Source organism: Oryx dammah, unplaced genomic scaffold, assembly GCF_014754425.2.
Source record: "Oryx dammah isolate SB20612 unplaced genomic scaffold, SCBI_Odam_1.1 HiC_scaffold_5, whole genome shotgun sequence".
In the NCBI taxonomy this organism is placed as follows: domain Eukaryota; kingdom Metazoa; phylum Chordata; class Mammalia; order Artiodactyla; family Bovidae; genus Oryx; species Oryx dammah.
The window spans coordinates 66976199-66996441 of NW_024070189.1; the positions used below are offsets into that span (position 1 = coordinate 66976199).

Sequence of the window (20243 nt, forward strand, 5' to 3'; positions counted from 1 at the left end):
TGACGCATTCCCACCCACCATGCCTCTAAAAGAAATATAACAGGGCCAGGGAACAAATCAAATGGATTAGAACAATGGACACTCAGTACATGTCTTATATCAATATGTGGATCTAAAATTTTATATCTTTCCTCCCAACATTGGACTCTCACAATATGTGCTATTAACTCATCAGAAGTACTTAACTACATTTTGTTGAGCAATTGCCTAAAAGTGTGTTAAATAAAGAATATTAAAAAGAATGATCAAATTTAGTTCTTCACTTCGCTTAGATTCGTCTTGTTTTCCTCTTTTTATTCTTTATTTTTTCTCTCTTTGCTTTTACTTGGAGAATCTTATCATAACAATGGATCTACTTTCTGCAAATTTGAACCTCAAAATGTATATATTATTTCTTATAGTCATGGACCCTGATTATTAACTCTTGTAGATCTAGGCAAAAGAAATATCAACTTAATTCACTCAATTTAATTTTGAAAATCACAAATCAATTGCTTTTCAAATTTTTAATGAAATATCCCATTGATTTACTTTTTATGGCTAAGTGCCATCAGAAACAGGCTTCCCAAGTGGCACAGGTGGTAAAGAATTTGCCTGCCAATGCAGGAGACGCAAGAGAAACGGGGTCAATCCCTGGACTGGGATGATTCCTGGGAATAGGAAATGGCAACCCATTCCAGTAATCTTGCTTGGGAAATCCCATGGACAGAGGTGCCTGGCAGGCTACAATCCATGGGGTCACTAAGAGTCAGACTTGATTGAGCAACTGAGTAGGTATGCATACCATCATAGATGGAGTAATAGAAATTCTTAGACTTACATTATTACATGCTAGGAAGCCATCGATATTCCCTATTTTTGACCAAATAAAGCTTATATTTTCAGTCTAGAATTTTAGATTTTCCATGACTTGGGTCCAAGATACTTTTAAAATCTTAGATTCCATTAATTTAAAACAGATAACCCAAATTCCAGTCAAACATACATCTCATGGTTTCTCCACAGGACTTACGTATTCACACAGCTGAACCTTTGCTTTCATTTCTGCTCAGAGTTATCAGTATACTGAAAGCTGAAGAAGAAGAAATTATCCACATTCCCACAGTCCCTAATAACATCAGACATATAATTATTTATCATCATAACTGAGAGACAGTGTAGCTTGGAGTCTAAGAGCATATGTCAGAGGCTGCACACGTGTTCAGTCACTCAGTCGTCCGACTCTTTGTGACCGCAGTGGACCGGAGTCCTCCACGCTCCTCTGTCCATGGCATTTTTCAGGAACAAATACCGGAGTGGCTTGCCATGTCTTCCTCCAAGCGATCTTCCTGACCCAAGGATCAAAACCACGTTTCCTGTGTCTCCTGCCCTGGCAGACGGATACTTACCACTGGGACACCTCAGGGTATCAAGGGCTAGGATACCCAAATTCAAGCCTAATTGCATCACTTACTATCTGTGCCTCACTTTCCTCATCTTTAAAATAAGGAAGTTAATCAAATGACATCAAGAGTGTAGTCATGAAGCTTAGATGAGTTATTATTGTATATGTTTATTATAGTTTTCCATGTAAACATATTTCTCCCACATAAATGTTAAGGTTTTAAGTGCTAGGATTATGTTTTACTTATCTACTCTGTCTCAATAAAATCAGCACAGTAGCTATAGAAGCGTATATTGTCAATGAATATTTAACCAGAAAGTTGAACAAACCCCATGGAGTTAGCAGTAACATTTTCATGTAGAATATACGATAAATCCCTCATTCGATTGGCCTTGACGATGAGAACTAAAGCTTGTTCCTTCCATGTCATCGTATGGAAAAGCGGATTTCCTGCTCCTGAATAAGACAGTTGCTGTATATGGGGAAACTTCATATTCTGTGCTGTTTCCTCTCGGAAGTACTGTAATATAGCATAGACATCAAAACAGCTGGAAATCCTGTTCTCTATGAATGCAGCAGGAATTTCATAATTTAAACAATGCCCTCCTTTGGTTTAATGGTGATGGTTCATTTCTGAATGTGTTTATCCAGATGACTTTTGTAACAAAATATCAGTTAAGAAATACTATTATTGTTCCTTTAGTAACAACTCTTCTAAAATATAAATTATGAAGGTAATCTTGTTGCAAATGATCAGGAAGCACAAATTTTGCTCAAGTCATATTCATCTTCTTTCAGAAGAGTTACAGAATAGTTCTTGAAATACTTCTACCATCCACTTATTTTTCATTCTACATTTACTTAATAATCACTATATTTTACACATTCTGTACTAGGTGTTCAAGAAGGGGCAGCAATGCATTAAGAAACAGTCAATACCTTCAATGAGCTGTGAGTTTAGATATGAAATCATTTATATCTACTAATCACAGAAGAGTGAAATAAGTGCTATAACTAAGTCTCCTGTAGGGGTGACATGTCAACACAGAAGACAGAGCTAATGTCTGAGTACGATGTAAGTGGATAATTAGGTAAGATTTAATTTGAGTTCTATCTACCTTGTGCTGTGCTTAGCCGCTCAGTCGTGTCTAACTCTTTGTGATCCCATGGACTGTAGCCCGTCAGGCTCCTCTGTCCATGGGGATTCTCCAGGCAAGAATACTGGAGTGGGTTGCCATGCCCTCCTTCAGGAGATCTTCCTAATCCAGGGATTGAACCCAGGTCTCCCGCACTGCAGGGGGATCCTTCATCTGAGCCACCAGGGAAGCTCATATCTACCTTAGTACACAGCACCTCATGTACATTTAAAGACTGAGGCAACACAGAGTTTGTTGTGGTGAAAAACACATTGATGGCGAAAATCACATTTCCTAAGTAAGTGGGAAACAAATTAGAAATCTTACACACTTTTTGATTCAACTGTTTTGAACTATAAAACTCTGAAAGCCTGAGGTTTTCTCACTCCTGAGTAACCTCATGGAATTCTTAACTGTACAGTCATATCATGCCCCGTAACTTGTCCTGCCATTTACTTCAGTGAGTCGAGACATTCAACTCTTTTGGTATTTTATGTTGAACTCATATGTCTACTAAAAATACTTGATTTCTTTTGCTAGAATAATACTCAAAGGACTTCCAGCTTAAAGTGAGTATGAGGTATGGCAAACATTCTAACATTCAAACATTCTAAATCTCAAAAATCATCAGTATCCCTGTAACCACCCTATCTGACAATTTGCTTTAGGTCTGTGGTCCCAACTTCAATTACCCAAGCTATGATATTCTTTAAGATTATGAGTGGTTAACTGCATAACAATGAGAATATAGCTGGCAAAGAGGTTAATGAAGATGACAGAGTAACAAAGTCAGTCTTTAAAAACGTTGGAGCCAAAGCTTTAAGAAAAAGCATCTCTATGTGTTTAATTTTTTTACTTGATACTTTTACTTAGCTTTTTATAAATTCTTATTAAATAATAACCAACTACCTGAAAACAAATTGTTGGTTGGTGTTTAGGAAGTAGAAACCAAATTATACACAGTATTTTTTAAACAGAACAATCAACTATCACTTAGTAAATATTTCTCTATTATTTATTAAAGTTTTCTCACAAAAGTGGATCAATTTTATTAGCTTAATTCAATGGAATAAGTGCTTACTGAGAGTCAACTCTGAATATATTTCCATTATTTCTCTAATATGGAAGATAAATCTACTTAAAAAGAGAACAGTGTGATATTAACCTGTAGAATTTTATTGACGTTTTAAGACTTTTTACAATGATATGACTACTATATCATTTTAGGAACAGAGTTTGTCCTTATTGTTAGCATACTTTGAGGTCATACCTATTATGGGTTCATACAAGGCAGATGGAAATGAAATCACAACCCAATCATCAAACAGCTTTTCTAAAGCAACAGGATTAATTCAAGAAGTTATCAAGAGATTAAATTGTTTCCTGAGTTTAGGTGCATCTTTAGATATCAGTTTTGAGTCTAAATGAGTAGTAATTCTCATTCTCAAGTGTTTTACTTGACATCATAAATGGTACCTGCTTAGTATTATGCTGTGTTTGACTATATGAGTATTTATGACTCATTATTTAAGTGATATAATTCTGACAGATAGTCAAACAGAAATGTAATTCTATGTAGCTTTCCCTTAGACCTCAATCCTGGGAAGCCTACAGTCAGATTTTTATTTTCCTTTGATAAATATAATCACCAAAATCTGGCATTTGAGGACTTAATCATATAGATCCTCTACAGAATTTCCATTACCAGGCAAGGTTCAAAACTCTATTTTTCTCAGTTTCATTTCTACCTTAAATTCTATTTGTCTCCAATCTCCTCTGCCTCTTGGGATTGCTGAAAACCTCCAAATTTTCTGTGATCAGGCACACCTTCTTACTATGCAGCATTAGCCCTTTATTTTGCATAGAAAAGTGAATACAACTGACATGATGTTGACGGCAAGTCATGCATTTCGAAAGTGAGACCAGTGGCTATGATTCTATGTATATTATATACTGGTAGGTATATCAGTGAAGATCTGACTTGACAGATAGATTGTTTAATAATTTCCCGTCAAGGATCTGGAGACCTTGGTAGTGAGTAACCTAGGGGAACACAGTCCCCAGACTTTAATTAATTTTGATTCCAGATTGTAATAGGAAAACTTAGAAATTAATTGGCAAAAGTTAAAATGTACAAAAATATTCCTCACCGTGGAAAAGCGTTCAGATGTCTTAAAATATTTTCACTTGATAAACCACAAGGCAAATGATGAATTCCATCAGGGACATGTAATCTGCCTTATGATAAACTTCAAAAATAGAAGGATACTCAATATTCAGTTTCTCTACATTTACCTCGCCCCCCAAGAAACTTCCCCCAATTTTATATGATTCTTTATAGCCAATATGACTTATAATGAAGTTCATTTTATAGTAGTTTGATAATATAGCTTCATTTTAACATACTGACATATGGTAAATAAAATTAACTGAGATCAGATGGACCTAAATTAATGGTCATCTCTCCAATTTTTTAACTGTAAATTTTATTCAAGTAAATTAAATTTCTGAGTTTTAGTAATGTTGTCTGTGGATGTGGGCATAGTAAAGCTGCCTCACTAGGCTGTGTTTTATACAACCCATTGAATTAACAAAATTAATGGAATCCTTGTAATGTTTCTCAGAAAGTCAATATGAAGTCTGTTGGTTTATTATTATTACCTGGTTTTGCGAGAAAAGATGGGCTTGATAAAGGACAGAAATGATATAGACCTAACAGAAGCAGAAGATATTAAGAAGAATACACAGAAGAACGGTACAAAAAAGATCTTCACGACCCAGACAATCACGATGGTGTGATCATTCACCTAGAGCCAGACATCCTGGAATGTGAAGTCAAGTGGGCCTTAGAAAGCATCACTATGAACAAAGCTAGTGGAGGTGATGGAATTCCAGTTGAGCTATTTCAAATCCTGAAAGATGATGTTGTGAAAGTGCTGCACTCAATATGCCATCAAATTTGGAAAACTCAGCAGTGGCCACAGGACTGGAAAATGTCAATTTTCATTCCAATCCCAAAGAAAGGCAATGCCAAAGAATGCTCAAACTACCGCACAATTGCACTCATCTCATACACTAGTAAAGTAATGCTCAAAATTCTCCAAGCCAGGCTTCAGCAATACATGAACCATGAACTTCCAGATGTTCAAGCTGGTTTTAGAAAAGGCAGAGGAACCAGAGATCAAATTGCCAACATCCGCTGGATCATGGAAGAGCCAAGAGATTTCCAGAAAAACATCTATTTCTGCTTTATTGACTATGCCAAAGCCTTTGACTGTGTGGATCACAATAAACTGGAAAATTCTGAAAGAGATGGGAATACCAGACCACCTAACCTGCCTCTTGAGAAACCTATATGCAGGTCAGGAAGCAACAGTTAGAACTGGACGTGGAACAACAGGCTGGTTCCAAATAGGAAAAGGAGTATGTCAAGGCTGTATATTGTCACCCTGCTTATTTAACTTCTATGCAGAGTACATCATGAGAAACGCTGGGCTGGAGGAAGCACAAGCTGGAATCAAAATTGCCAGGAGAAATATCAATAACCTCAGATATGCAGATGTCACCACCCTTGTGGCAGAAAATGAAGAGGAACTAAAAAGCCTCTTGATGAAAGTGAAAGAGGAGAATGAAAAAGTTGGCTTAAAGCTCAACATTCAGAAAACGAAGATCATGGTATCTGGTCCTATCGCTTCATGGGAAATAGATGGGGAAACAGTGGAAACAGTGGCTGACTTTATTTTTCTGGGCTCCAAAATCACTGCAGATGGTGATTGCAGTCATGAAATTAAAAGACACTTACTCCTTGGAAGAAAAGTTATGACCAACCTAGATAGCATATTCAAAAGCAGAGACATTACTTTGCCAACAAAGGTCCGTCTAGTCAAGGCTATGGTTTTCAGTGGTCATGTATGGATGTGAGAGTTGGACTGTGAAGAAAGCTGAGCGCCGAAGAATTGATGCTTTTGAACTGTGGTGTTGGAGAAGACTCTTGAGAGTCCCTTGGACTGCAAGGAGATCCAACCCATCCATTCTAAAGGAGATCAGCCCTGGGATTTCTTTGGAAGGAATGATGCTGAAGCTGAAACTTCAGTACTTTGGCCACCTCATGTGAAGAGTTGACTCACTGGAAAAGACTCTGATGCTGGGAGGGATTGGGGGCAGGAGGAGAAGGGGACAACAGAGGATGCGATGGCTGGATGGCATCACTGACTCAATGGATGTGAGTTTGAGTGAACTCTGGGAGATGGTGATGGACAGGGAGGCCTGGCGTGCTGCGATTCATGGGGTTGCAAAGAGTCGGACACAACTGATCGACTGAACTGAACTGAACTTTGCATATCTAGAGCAAAACACAGTATCTAAAGATTTAATGTTTCCTGTCTCTAAAAGCAGTCTGACTATGACTGAATATTTGCCCACAAAGATTAAAAAATAATTTGCAGAATAATTATCATGAAAACCAGATTGTTTTGAAACATATACTTCAATTCCTTATAACAACAGACAATTGTCAAAGGAAATAAAAAATCAGGCAAATACATTCAGAAAAAGTTGGAAAAGTAATGTACCTTAGTTAAAAACGTAACCTTGGTTCTAAACACTTTAACCCCTTCATCACACATGTAACTCTCAAAAGCGTTGGAAATAATTCAATAATTTTATATGTCATCAATAAAAATGCAATTATAAATTAATATGTAGTATTTTGGCAATATCAACTCTTTGCACACAAATGTATAAATTTATGTGTTTAATTTGTACAAGTGGTATGAACAAGCATACCATACAGTACTCTGGATTTACACTTTCATGTTATAATGCAGCTGTCTGAGGACAAAGATAACACTAATTTACCTTTATATCATCTGCATTTGGAGTCAGCAACCTACCACCAAATCTGCCCTGCTGCATATATTTGCATGGCCCATGGGCTCAGAAAATTCAGATTTCAGTGTCCATCAGGAAGGTTTATTTTCCTTATTAATTTCCATATTAGCTACAGTTGCTTCTATAGTTTCAGAGTTGATTAATCGTGGCAGAGACCGTATAGACCCCAAAGACTAAAATATTAAATATCTGAATCTTAAAAGAAAAAGTTTGCCAACTCTGGTCTTTGTTATCTTTATAAGTTTATTGAAAACATATTCACTGTTAGTGAATATGAAATATGACAGTATATTTAGTTTTATTCTCCATTTTAAGGATAAAGGGATTAGCAGGTTGGTGATATTCCCTAGAATGGTTTCATTCCAAATGTGATATCTTTGATGAATAAAATAACCACAATCTCTAGTACTGGTATTTGGTTGTTAATCTTGCAAAAATGTCCTTTTAATTTCCTACCAATGAAGAGAATGGGTCTTCCTTGGTGGTTCAGACAGTAAAGAATCTGCCTGCAATTCAGGAGACTTGGGTTCTATCTCTGGGTAAGGAAGATCCCTTGGAGAAGGGACTGGATACCCACTCTAGTATTCTTGCCTGGAGGATTCCATGGACAAAGGAGCCTGGTGGGCTACAGTCCTTGGGGTCACAAAGAGTCAGACATGACTGAGCAACTAACACTTTCACTTCACTTTTCAATAAAGAGAATAAAAAATGTTCAGTTATTATGTGGGAAGTACAAGTAGTAAATATTCACAATCTTGCTATAGTGCAATGTTAAAACTCTCCATATCAAATATTGCTAGAAGTGTGAGGTAAGCATACAAATGGATAACAACCAGACTCTGTATCAAAACAGAACTTCTACCCACAACTTTCAGCAATCAGCCCAGGAAGCCAGCCTATACTCTCTAGTAACCAATTCAAGAGATCAGATGATAACCCAATAGCAACTGACCCAAACCAGTTAAGACTTGATTAATTATTATCAGTCTCAGTTTTGTGCTCATTTCCAACTTATGACCAACTGGAAGAAGCCAAATATCCTCTCCTAATCAATGACACAGGACACTCTGTTTTTAGTTAGCCTGCCTGCAGCTTCCACAAGTCAAAAACCTCCAATAGGGCATACATGACACCTTCCTTTTTCCCACAGTGAAGTTTTCCCACTCCTCTGCTTGACTTTGATTCTCTACCAAACTGAAGTGATGGTAGCTGATTCCCTTACTGTAAAGCATTAGTCACTCTGTTGTGTCCAACTCTTTGTGACTCCATAGACTGCAGCTCGCCAGGCTCCTCTGTCTTTGGAATTCTTCAGGCAAGAATACTAGAAACAACAACAACAACAATAACAACAACAACAACCACCAAATTATAGGAGAATAAAATAAAAAGTAAAACAAAACAAAACAAGAATACAGAATGGTTAGCCATTCCCTTCTCTAGGGGATCTTCCTAACCCCGGGATTGAACCTGGACCTTCTGCACTGCATGCAGATTCTTCACCTTCTGAGCCACCAGAGAAACCCTCCTTACTGTAAAAGCTCTAATTAAATATCCTTGATATTCTCTCATTTGTATTATCTTCAGTTATTTCCACAGTAGTGTTTAAAATGGTGTGTAGACTCTTAAACAGGAGCTATAGAAGAGTTACAATTCAGAACTCTAAGATTCTAAAGTGGTCCCTGTCTTCAATAGCAGAGCGTGGCTTATACGTTGGACACGCAGCCTGACGTCAGAAACTGAACGCCTGTATATGACAAGTGACTATGCAGCAGAAGTAGCCTACCATGAGCCATTATTTTAAATGGACCAAATTGTGAGTTTAGCCAGGTGCAGCAATCCAACATATAATGAAAATGATGTATTCAGAAATTGAATTAAGCAGATTCAGAGATCATAAGTAATGATCCACGAATGGTACCACGAATGGTAGCTCAATCAGTCTTCAAAGACATCTACTTTTGTTAAACCAATGCCTCTTCCTAAGCTCATGTAAGATCAAAGAATGCAAAAGGCAAAAATGTGAACCTAATTCACTGATGCATTGGTTTACTACATTGGTTTAAGCCAAAATAAGGAATTTCTTTTACATTATGACCCCATTCTTAGGAGACCCTAAAGGTCAGTTGTATGTGAAATTCTTCCCTCAGGGCAGAGGTTTAATTATTTACTCTGTATGTAGAGAGATGTAGACTGAGATAAGGACATACATAACTTAAGCCATGGTTAATGGTTTGGCTAGTTTTATGTGGCCTGGGGAAGCATAATTTGAAAATCAGAAACAAAGAAGTCTACAGAAGGAGTATGAAGTATGAATGAATCTGTAAGATAGGAATAAACTGAACAGAACTTTTTTTTCCAGTTAAGAATAAAAATATATTACAGCTTTTATTTTTTAATTAATTAATTAATTAATTAATTTTTTTACTTTACAATATTGTGTTGGTTTTGCCATACATCAACGTGAATCTGCCACAGGTGTACATGTGTTCCCAATCCTGAACCCCCCTCCCACCTCCCTCCCCGTACCATCCCTCTGGGTCATCCCAGTGCACCAGCCCCAAGCATCCTGTATCCTGCATCGAACCTAGACTGGCAATTCATTTCTTATATGATATTATACATGTTTTAATGCCATTCTCCCAAATCATCCCACCCTTTCCCTCTCCCAGAGTCCAAAAGACTGTTCTATACATCTGTGTCTCTTTTGCTGTCTCACATACAAGGTTATCGTTACCATCTTTCTAAATTCCATATATATGCATTAATATACTGTATTGGTAGCAGAACTTTCTACTTCATATCAGTGCCTTCTTAGATCACCCATCATTGAATGGCCACCAAAGAAAGAGGTGGACAGAATGACTTATCCAGTAAAGGTCATGTAGTTTTTATCAGTGGCCAACCTGGTGCTTATATATAATAGGACAATGAGTGGAATGACTATGAATGCAATGAAGCAGGCTGTGCATGGGTCCAATACCATGGGTACCCTTGAACCAAAATCAATCGGTTGGGGATTGTCTAGAAACCAGTGCTGAATGAACAGTACAATTGTCACATTGGACCATAGTACCCTACACAAGACAAGGAAACTTCTTTATGAAGCTTCTATGGTGGTGAATTTGATTTTTATTTTCTGCACTACCTCTTCCAGTACTTCTTCAAGAGTTTGCACAGTTTCTTATTGAGAAATACTGAATCTTACATCAATATTGCCTCAGGCAAAGATGCCTATTTTACAGTGATGGGCCTGTGGCAAATGCATGCATGACCTCATGATTCTCTCATCCTACCATGTGAGAATTCATTTGGAAACTGTTAACCTGATCAGTCAGGTCAGTTCAGTTCAGTTCAGTCACTCAGTCGTGTCCAACTCTTTGCGACCCCATGAATCGCAGCACGCCAGGCCTCCCTGTCCATCATCAACTCCCAGACTTCACTCAGACTCACGCCCATCGAGTCCATGATGCCATCCAGCCATCTCATCCTGGGTCATCCCCTTCTCCTCCTGTCCTCAATCTCTCCCAGCATCAGAGTCTTTTCCAATGAGTCAACTCTTCGCATGAGGTGTCCAAGGTACTGGAGCTTCAGCTTTAGCATCATTCCTTCCAAAGAAATCCCAGGGTTGCTCTCCTTCAGAATGGACTGGTTGGATCTCCTTGCAGTCCAAGGGACTCTCAAGAGTCTTCTCCAACACCACAGTTCAAATGCATCAATTCTTCGGCCCTCAGCCTTCTTCACAGTCCAAATCTCACATCCATACATGACCACAGGAAAAACCATAGCCTTGACTAGACGGACCTTAGTTGGCAAAGTAATGTCTCTGCTTTTGAATATGCTATCTAGGTTGATCATAACTTTTCTTCCAAGGAGTAAGCGTCTTTTAATTTCATGGCTGCAGTCACCATCTGCAGTGATTTTGGAGCCCCCCAAAATAAAGTCTGACACTGTTTCTACTGTTTCCCCATCTATTTCCCAGAACAACAGAATACCTTTTAAAGTTTCATTGAAGATTCTAGCTCAAGGTCAGTGAGATGGGATGTTGTTCTCCAGGATGTGGTATATGTAGTGAATCAAGGGTTATTACATGGTGTTGTAGCACAATACCTGGAATGTATCAGTGCAAGGGCTAAAGCAATGATTGCTTCTTCCTCCCTTTACTCTGTCACTTGTGACATTTATGCTTCCCATTCTCTCAAGCTTAAGTGAGTAAGTAAGTGAAGTTGCCCAGTTGTGTCCAACTCTTTGGGACCCCGTGGACTGTAGCCTACCAGGCTTCTCTGTCCATGGGATTCTCCAGGGAAGAATACTGGAATGGCTTACCATTTCCTTCTCCAGGGGATCTTCCCAACCCAGGGATTGAACCCGGGTCTCCCGCATTGGAGGCAGACGCTTTAACCTCCGAGCCACCAGGGAAGATTAAAGTAACCTAACCCTCAAGCTTCAGTTCAGTTCAGTTGCTCAGTCGTGTCTGACTCTTTGCAACCCCATGAATCGCAGCACGCCAGGCCTCCCTGTCCATCACCAACTCCTGGAGTTCAATTAGGTTCTGTCAAAATATAGGTTCTGAACTTGGAATGCAACTGTGGAAGTAACTCCTGAGAATAGACATTGGCCAAAGGAGATTGAGACTGGTGAGGGAATTTTCTTTCTACTGACTTTGAGTTAGGTAATTCTGGAAAGCATTATGTATGTTTCTTAGGAGTGCCAACAAAATAGAACTCCAGCTACACACAGTAACATCCTTGAATACCCTCTAATATGAAAATCTTATAATACATACTTCCCTGGCAGTTCAGTGGTTAAGACTCTGCACTCCAAACACAGGGGGCAGAGGTTCCATTCCTGGTAGAGGAACTAAGATCCTGCATGCTGCATAGTGAGGCCAGAAAATGAACCAACCAACCAAACAAAAAACCCCAATAAAACCTTTATATTTTTCCACCTTCTCTATGTCACTCTCCCTACTGTATCACTCTTGCTTCCTGAGATCATCTCCCAAGTCCTTGTATCAGGTTCTGTTTTCAGGAGAACTCAAGACAAGAAATTATTCAAACTTATTTCCCACCACTCTTTCCTTTCCTGCTAGTTACAATCATGAAGGCTTGGAGACATCAATACCCTAAGTACTTCACAAATTCTAGAATCCTCTGCATTCTATTCTTTATCCTGAAATACATTTTCTCTTTTCCTCAACTTCAGTTCAGTTCAGTCGATCAGTTGTGTTTGACTCTTTGTGATCCCATGAATTGCAGCACGCCAGGCCTCCCTGTCCATCACCAACTCCCGGGGTTCACTCAGACTCACATCCATTGAGTCGGTGATGCCATCCAGCCATCTCATCCTCTGTCGTCCCCTTCTCTTCCTGCCCCCAATCCCTCCCAGCATCAGAGTCTTTTCCAGTGAGTTAACTCTTCACATGAGGTGGCCAAAGTAGTGGAGTTTCAGCTTTAACATCAGTCCTTCCAAAGAACACCCAGGGCTGATCTCCTTTAGAATGGATGGGTTGGATCTCCTTGCAGTCCAAGGGACTCTCAAGAGTCTTCTCCAACACCACAGTTCAAAAGCATCAATTCTTCGGTGCTCAGCTTTCTTCACAGTCCAACTCTCACATCCATACATGACCACTGAAAACCATAGCCTTGACTAGACGGACCTTTGTTGGCAAAGTAATGTCTCTGCTTTTGAATATGCTATCTAGGTTGGTCATAACTTTTCTTCCAAGGAGTAAGTGTCTTTTTTTTTTTTTTTGAGTAAGTGTCTTTTAATTTCATGGCTGCAGTCACCATCTGCAGTGATTTTGGAGCCCAGAAAAATAAAGTCTGACACTGTTTCCACAGTTTCCCCATCTATTTCCCTTGGTTACTCCCTATTTTCATGTTTCAACTTCAGCAAAACTTCATCATAAATCAACAATACTTCAATTTAAAAAGTAAACTTCCAAAAAAAAAAAAAAAAAAGTAAACTTCCTCAGAGGAATCTTCCTCGACACTCCCTAAATGTACTAAACTTGGAAGTCTGTTCATCACAACATGATTTTTTACTCAGGTATAGTTGATTCACAATATTCGATTAGTTTCAGGTGTACAGAAAAATGATACAGATATGTATTTTTTTCCAGAGTTTTTTCCTTACAGGTTATGACAAGATATTAAATGTAGTTCCCTGTGCTATACAGCAAATCCTTGTTGTTTATCTATTTTACATATAGTAGTATACATCTGTTAATCCCTTACTTCTGATTTATCCCTGTGCCATTTTCCCTTTGATAATTCTAGGTTTGTTTTGTATGTCTATGAGTCTTTTTTTTTTGTAAATAAGTTCACTTGTACCATTTTTAGACTTCATATATAAATAATATCATATAATGTTTTTTTTTTCTCTGATTTACTTAGTATGATAATGTCTAGGCCCATTCACACTACTGCAAATGGCAATATTTCATTCCTTTTGTAGAAGTAATATTCCATTTTCCATTGTGTATGTGTATATTCCTTATCCATTCATTTGTTGATGCACACTTAGGTTGCTTCCATGAATTGGCCAATTATAAATAGTGCTGATATGATCATTGGGATGCATATGTCTTTTCAAATTACAGTTCTCATTTTTTGGATATAGGTGCAGGAATGAGAATCTTGGATCATATGGTAACTCTATTTTTAAAAAGAAACTGCATATTGTTTTATATAGTGGATGGATCAATTTTCATTTCAACCAACACTGTAAGAGGGTTCCCTTTTCTTCACGTACTCTTCAGCATTTATTGTTTTAGTCTTTTTGATGTGCCCATCCCAACATTAAAAATAGATTTTAATTCATATGCATTTTATGGGACTTTGGTCACAAACATTAGCATAGTTTATGGCACATAATATTTTCACAATATGTTATATTCAATTTGATAAATATGATTGGTAAATCCTTGAGAGTAACAAGAGCTCAGGAAAGAAATGCATCTTAGTTCTCATTTTCTTTACTTAAGCAGGGTACTTAACATGGTTCAGACGTGTTCAAGAGTCACTATTCTGGAGAACCATATGGTAGATGTTATTTGGGATTTAATTAGAATATTTTTTCAGTTTTCTCAGGTGATAAATACATCATAAATACTACAAAGTACTATAAGGATACTAGGCTTTCCAGGTGGTGCTAGTGGTAAAGAGCCCTCTTACTAACCCAGGAGATATAAGAGATGCTGGCTTGATTCCTGGGTGAGAAAGATCCCCTGGAAAAGGACCTGGCAACCCACTCTGGTATTCCTGCTTGGAGAATCCCATGGACAGGGGAGCCTGGCAGGCTACAGTCCATGGGACCACAAAGAATTGGACATGACTGAAACAACTTAGCACACATGCACAGGTATGCTATACACACAAACCAACTTTTCAAGTTATTTTATGATATGATAGCAAAATTGAGTTGTAGAAAACAGTGAGAGAACAGTTTTAAATATTTTTTTTCATAAGAAATGAACTGTTTGAGGCCCAATCTGGTTGCTTGCTGTAATTAAAAAACATTTTTAGCATATTATGTAATTACCGTCTCATTTTACTTTGTTTCTGTGGGCATGTCCCTTTAGTAGCGTCTTTTGGTACTGAAGAGCATGTGTATTATTCAACTGCTTTGCTTAAGCCAGTGACTATGTTATTGACTCTATGTGCCAGGTATGACCTATCAAATTCCTTATGATTACACAGTGGAAGTGACAAATAGATTCAAGGGATTAGATCTGATAAAGTGCCTGTAAAACTATGGATGGAGGTTCATAACAGGTACAGGAGGCAGTGATCAAAACTATCCCCAAGAAAAAGAAATGCAAAGAGGCAAAATGATTGTCTGAGGAGGCCTTACAAATAGCTGAGAAAAGAAGAGAAGGGAAAGGAAAAGGAGAAAAGGAAAGATATACCCATTTAAATGCAGAGTTCCAAAGAATAGCAAGGAGAGATAAGAAAGCCTTCCTCAGTGATCAGTGCAAAGAAATAGAGGAAAACAATAGAATGGGAAAGACTAGAGATCTCTTGAAGAAAATTAGAGATACCAAGGGAACATTTCATGCAAAGATGGGCTCAATAAAGGACAGAAATGGTATGAAACTAACAGAAGCATAAGATATTAAGAAGAGGTGGCAAGAAAACATAGACGTATACAGAAAAAGATCTTAATGACCCAGATAACCACAATGGTGTGATCACTCAACTAGAGCCAGACATCTTGGAGTGCGAAGTCAAGTGGTCCTTAGAAACATCACCATGAACAAAGCCAGTGGAGGTGATGGAATTCCAGCTGAGATATTTCAGATACTAAAAGATGATGTTGTGAAAGGACTACACTCAATATGCCAGCAAATTTGGAAAGCTCAGCAGTGGCCACAGGACTGGAAAATATCAGTTTTAATTCCAATGCCAAAGAAGGGTAATGTCAAAGGATGTTCAAAGTATCACACAGTTGCACTCATTTCACATGCTAGCAAAGTGACACTCAAAATTCTCTAAGCTAGGCTTCAACAGTACATGAACCGAGAACTTCCAGATATTCAAGCTGGATTTGAAAAAGGTAGAAGAACCAGAGATCAAAATGCCAACATGTTTTGTATCATAGAAAAAGCAAGAGAATTTCAGAAGAACATCTATTTCTGCTTCATTGACTACACTAAAGCCTTCGTGTGGATCACAACAAACTGTGGAAAATTCTTAATCAGATGGGAATACCAGACCACCTTACCTGCTTAGTGAAACCTGTATGCAGGTCAAGAAGCAACAGTTAAGACCAAACATGGAACAATGGACTGGTTCAAAATTGGGAAAGGAGTACATCAAGGGTGTACACTGTTACTCTGTTTATTTAACTTATATGCAGAGTACATCATGTGAAATGCTAGACTGGATGAAGCAGAATCTGGAATCAAGATTGCTGGGAGAAATATCAATAACCTCATATATGCAACTGACACCACCCTTATGGCAGAAAGTGAAGAGGAGCTAAAGACCCTATTGATGAAGGTGAAAGAGGAGAGTGAAAAGGCTGGCTTACAAATGAACATTCAAAAAATGAAGATCATGGCATCAGGTCCCATCACTTCATGGAAAATACATGGAGAAACAATGGAAACAGTGACAGACTTTATTTTATTGGGCTCCAAAATCACTGTGGATGGTTACTACAGCCATGAAATTAAAAGATGCATGCTCCTTGGAAGAAAAACTATGACAAACCTAGGCAACATATTGAAAAGCAAAGACATTACTTTGCTGACCAAATGTCCATTTAGTTAGAGCTATGGTTTTCCCAGTAGTCATGTATGGATGTGAGAGTTTGACCATAAAGAAGGCTGAGCACCGAAGGATTGCTTTTGAAGTGTGGTGTTGGAGGAGACTCTTGAGAGAGTCCCTGGGACTGCAAGGAGATCAAACCAGTCAATTCTAAAGGAATTCAATCCTGAATATTCATTGGAAGGACTAATGCTGAAGCTGAACCTCTAATACTTTGGCCACCTGATGGGAAGAGCTGACTCATTGGAAAAGACCCTGATGCTGGGAAAGATTGAAAGCAGGGGGAGAAGGGAATGACAAAGGACAAGATGGTTGGATGGCATCACCACCTCAATGGACATGAGTTTGATCGAGCTCTAGGAGGTGGTAAAGGACAGGTAAGCCTAGGGTGTTGCAGACCATGGGGTCACAGAGTCTGACACGACTGAGTGACTGAACAGCAACAACCAGGACACAATACACAATTATTTGGCTAAGTATTCACCATACCCATTTTCTTTTCCTCTGTTGACACAGCTAGAAGATATTTTCCAGCCACCATTCAGTAAGATGTGGCATAGGACTTGCTGTTGTTTTCACTAAGCTGTGTCTGACACTTTTGCAACCCCATGGACTGTAGCTCGCCAAGCTCCTCGGGAATTCCCAGGCAAGAATGTTGGAATGGGTTGCCATTTCTTTCCCTACCCAGGGATCAAGCCTACATCTGCTACACTGGCTCTATACCACTGAGCTGCCAGGAAGGCCCTTGGTGTAAGACTCTGACAGATTCAATATGGGTAGACATCATGTTTGCCACTTCCCTGACTAGCCTGTAAGACCATCTCAGACGTTTCTGCACTCCTTTTTTCTGGATACACATCAAAGCCCATTCAGTCTTAGAAACCACATGCTAATGGTGTCAGAACCTCTGTCAGTCTGGATCACAGATTGTGAGGAACAGAACCACACATTCTACCTCTCTCAAGATTAGACTTTTATGAACAAAACATAAACTTTTATTATGTTAGTGAGCTAAGGTTTGGGAGGGATATCTGTTATATCAGCTACCATTACTTTTACTAATGTTCTGTCTCTCTGAGATCTTGAAGGCATCATGGGAATCTTCTCCCTGCATATCAAGACACAGTTCCTTTGTTTGGCTATAATATTGTTGACCTCCGTGAGATTCTGATACGGTAATGAGATACAATCTACTGACAAAACACTGTACTGTCTTCATCTCTCCTTTATCGCTGTCCCACTTTTACCATCCAACTTTTTCTCATAGGAAGTGGGGAAGGATAGGACATCCATCTGTCCTTGAAATTTCTTTCTCAAAAATATGTTGGTTTTGTTTATCCGAGAGAAATGAATAATAGGAGATGAGGTTAGAGACCTAAGAAACTGTAAAGTAACAAATCTCTGAAAACTCCTAGTGTAACTATGAGGTCAGAATGTGATTAAACTAAAAGATATGAAATACAGTCAATAGATAATTGTTCCTTAATAGTTGTCAAATAAATAAATTTGTTTTTCACTCAATCAAAAAAATATTATTAACCTGGAGAAAATAGTTCTTCTTGGAGAAAATTAATGACCCCATCTCCTTCTTTGTTCTACTGTCAGACCAGGCTGATACTTAGTCAAACGTTAGAATAAGTAGTCCCAGATTTCTCTATCTCTGTGATGATAAAAAAAAATGATGGGAATCATCATCCTCTTTTGTGGATGAATTAGGAAACTGAGTATATATGCTTCCATCTATGTGCTATTAAAGCCTTTTTCTCCAAATATTTCTATGAAAGCAACTCATAACTGAACTTAATTTTTTTGTTTCAAACATAATAAAGTAACTGGATAGTCAATATTTCTAAAGTAATATATGTTCCTAAATAGGAATTCTGTGTAGAGGAAGAAAAAGCAAGCCAGGAACTTGGACTTCCATATTGAAACTAGATTTATGGTAATGATATTTCTTAAATGACTTTCATACCAGCTTCTTCCTCAGGACCTTTCTCAGGGCCCCCAGCACCTCCTTGTTCCTCAGGCTGTATATAATGGGGTTCAGCATGGGAGTAAGTATAGTGTAGAACACAGAAAGACCTTGATCCAATGCTGGGGTGTGGGAGGAGCCAGGTGTCATGTACACCGCTATGCCTGGCCCCAGATAGAGACTCACCACAGTCAGGTGAGAAGAGCACGTGGCCAGGGCTTTGTTCCTCCCCTCAGGAGATTTCATTTTGAGAACAGTGAGGAAGATTTGAATGTAGGAGGCAATTATGAGGTTGAAAGGGATGAGGATAAATATGATACTTACCACAAATACCACCATCTCATAATCTGAAGTTTCCTCACAGGATAGCTTTAAGACAGCTGGCATCTCACAGAAGAAGTGATTTATTTCCTTTAGACCACATACAGGAAAATGCATGCTGTAGATGGTTTGAATGAGTGAACTTAGAGCACCCCCAGTCCATGATGCTACTGCTATAAGAAAACAGACCTTAGAATTCATGATGACTGTGTATAGCAGGGGATTACAAATAGCCACAAATCGGTCATATGACATGAAGGTCAGAAGGAGACACTCAGCACCACCTAGACTCAGGCAGAAAAACATTTGGGTTCCACAGCCAATGAAAGAGATGCTGTGCTTCCCTAAAGAATGGTTGATGACCATCTTAGGAACTGAGCAGGAGATGTAGAACAAGTCAATGAAAGAGAGCTGGCTGAGTAAGAAGTCCATGGGAGTTTGGAGGTGAACATCCAGCCAGATCAGGAAGATGAGTATGGAGTTCCCTGTGAGGGCAATGAGGTAGACCAGAAGAATGAGGTAGACCAGGAGGCTGGCATATTGGAACTCAGGAAAGAGGCCCAAGAGGATGAAATCTGTAGTAGATATGTTATTTCTTTTTGCCATATCTCAACTTCCTCTATGATGGCTGATGCGCCGTGGGAGAAAAAATATAGGACATCTTGTAAATCTTATGCCCAGTTAAGAACCTTTATTTTAGACTAGTTATTCCCCTATCCATTCTTTCTATGTCTTAGTTGAACAAAATGATATTTAAAATGTCTTGAGGAACTTACAGTCTTCCCAGGTGGTGCTAGTAGTAAAGAACCTGCCTGCCAATGTAGGAGATGTAAGAGATGCGAGTTCGATCCCTGGGTTGGGAAGATCCCCTGGAGGAGGAAATGGAAACCACTCCAGTATTCTTGCCTGGAGAATCCCATGGACAGAGGAGCATGGTGGGTTAGAGTCCATAGGGTTGCAAAGAGTTGGACATGACTGAAGCGATTTAGCATGCACATGAGGAACTTATGAGTGTGAACATATGGAGAGTTGGGGAGAGTGAAGCACTCAGACAGGGCATGGAACCTCCATGTTTTACATATTTCTTTCATCTGAATGTTCATCCATATCTTTTACCACATCCTTTTATGATAAATCAGAAATCCATTAAAAAAAAGGTGAGGTTCACCAGTCTTTAACTTACTGTTTGATAAACACTAAATGCTGATCATTTTATTCCACTATTTAAAAATTATTTCATATATACATAGTTATCATACCCACCCAAG

General features: G+C 38.6%; 1 protein-coding gene and 1 long non-coding RNA gene across 2 annotated transcripts in view; both read right to left on the minus strand.

Moving 5' to 3' along the window:
• The window catches only part of LOC120863747, a 16598-nt gene extending 3010 nt beyond the window's left edge, over window positions 1-13588 (minus strand). The window contains exons 1-2 of the long non-coding RNA XR_005721070.1: window positions 13512-13588; window positions 982-987 (exon numbers count right to left, since the gene is read on the minus strand). This is a non-coding gene — a long non-coding RNA (uncharacterized LOC120863747). The remainder of the gene's footprint in view (window positions 1-981; window positions 988-13511) is intronic.
• Window positions 13589-18648: 5060 nt separating this feature from the next.
• Window positions 18649-19581, minus strand: LOC120863748 (olfactory receptor 2T1-like). Its single transcript, XM_040240303.1, has one exon. The coding sequence runs from the start codon at window positions 19579-19581 to the stop codon at window positions 18649-18651; it is 933 nt and encodes a 310-aa protein (XP_040096237.1).
• Between the last annotated feature and the right edge of the window lie 662 nt (window positions 19582-20243).